Source organism: Nanorana parkeri, unplaced genomic scaffold (assembly GCF_000935625.1).
Source record: "Nanorana parkeri isolate BGI_ZX_2015 unplaced genomic scaffold, ASM93562v1 scaffold2139, whole genome shotgun sequence".
Taxonomy (NCBI): Eukaryota; Metazoa; Chordata; class Amphibia; order Anura; family Dicroglossidae; genus Nanorana; species Nanorana parkeri.
In genome coordinates this window covers 79,961-81,778 of record NW_017308407.1, presented here as the reverse complement: position 1 = coordinate 81,778, position 1,818 = coordinate 79,961, and the positions used below count along the sequence as shown (strand labels likewise).

Below are 1,818 nucleotides of genomic sequence, written 5' to 3'. Positions count from 1 at the left end.
TGATTACATCAGAGGGCCTCTGACCGCTGGAGTGGTGGGGAGGGAAGAGGCAGCGGGAACTGTTATTGGAGCCATCATGTAATTAAATGTCCTTTTAACCCAGGGTCTCTAGACAGAAATGAGCAGTTAACCCTTGCAGTGCATGGGAAGCCTATTGCAAGGGAAGTTTTTTGTTGGTTTTTTTTTACAGGGGAGACCGGATTTAAAATATGCAGATTATACTGTATGAGGCAATTTTGTGAATGCAAGGTCCACTTTAACAAAGCTAAATTTGTATAAACGATTAAGGTTTTTGTATGCATACCCAGGTGTCTTTTAGTGGTAATGATAGCCTGTAACTAAAATGTTCCATTAAACACAAATATTATATAATTAGGTAAAATTAAACACAACAAATTAATGAACACAGTACAAGTTCACGCTGCTGAAGAATGAACATAAAAGCATAACTAGCTTTTTCCCCCCTCTTGCTTTTTTCCCCCCTCTTCATTTCTCTGTTAATTGTTTTCCCATTACACTTTCTTTTTCCATGTGTTTTTTTTTAAGACTGCATTGTGTTGCTCTTCTGCACATACTGTGACACATACAATGGCAGGTACAAAATGTTCCACCCATGACCTGCACTCCCGCCAACCTCAAGGAGCCCAGATTGCACTTGCAGCGACATGCAGACATCTAGTGACAACTTTGCATGAGATTACAGGGAGACAACAGCTAAATAATACTGTAACATTCTTTGCTGACTGTAAACTGTTACCTGTTTTGCCCTGCAAATCATCCAGTAACATATTCAAATAAAATCTCTTTATTCTACATGCGTGTTGTATGTTGGTCCAATATAATATGTTAAATACTCTTCTTAGGTAAATGATCAACATCTTGTGCATTTAGATACAATGTGATAAATAGAAGAAGTAGATTTAAAAAAAAACAAAAAAAAACATTCACAATTAAAGCATTGCGTCAATAAATATGTAATGGATAATCAGCTCTTTGGGAGTGTTTGTGCAGATGATGTATAAAACTTGCAGGCTATAGTTTCACTGTGACCACGCATGCTCCGGCTCTTCCAAGGCACAATGGGGCAACCTGAAATACAAAAAGAAAAATAAATAAATCTACTGTATGTCCACCACAAACTAAAACAAGTGCGTCATTTCTTTGGGCCTGTTCACACCATAGTTCAGGTGTTCGTGTGTGCATAACACCTATGAGCGTGCATGCGTTTTTCAATTGCCGCGTAACGTGTGTTTAACATGGAATAAAGTGCATTTTTAAACTTTTTTTTTATGACTTCTATGGTTTAACCATGCAACCTGTCCTATTGTTTTTCGCACTTGCCAACACAGCACATTGGTGTGAACTTTACCCACATAAATAGACATTCGGCCTATATATTTTCCTTGTTCTTGCTTTGGGACTGTGTTGAGCAATGCAGCTGAATGGTGCTGGTGTGAACATGCCTTAATACTATGGTTATATCAGTTACTGCATGTTTAATCTGTACACATAGGCGTGCACAGCCATAGAAGTGAGTACACCCCTCACATTTTTGTAAATATTTTATTATATCATTTCATGTGACAGAAGAAATTACACTTTGCTACAATGTACAGCTTGTATATCAGTGTACATTTGCTGTCCTCTCAAAATAACTCAACCCCTAAGTGAAAATGTCCAAATTGGGCCCAAAGTGTCAATATTTTGTGTGGCCACCAGTATTTTCCAGCACTGCCTTAACCCTCTTGGGCATGGAGTTCACCAGAGCTTCACATGTTGCCACTGGAGTCCTCTTCCACTCCTCCATGACGACATCAC

The 1,818-nt window shown here is 38.6% G+C and overlaps 1 protein-coding gene across 3 annotated transcripts in view; it reads right to left on the bottom strand.

Annotated features, from left to right (window-relative positions):
* Positions 1–511: 511 nt before the first annotated feature.
* KLHL5 (kelch like family member 5) overlaps positions 512–1,818 on the bottom strand; it is a 52,840-nt gene continuing 51,533 nt past the window's right edge. For all 3 annotated transcript variants that reach the window (XM_018572808.1, XM_018572809.1, XM_018572810.1), the window contains one exon: positions 512–1,089. In XM_018572808.1, coding sequence (XP_018428310.1) covers positions 1,033–1,089 — 57 coding nt within the window. In that variant the 3' untranslated portion in view covers positions 512–1,032. The remainder of the gene's footprint in view (positions 1,090–1,818) is intronic.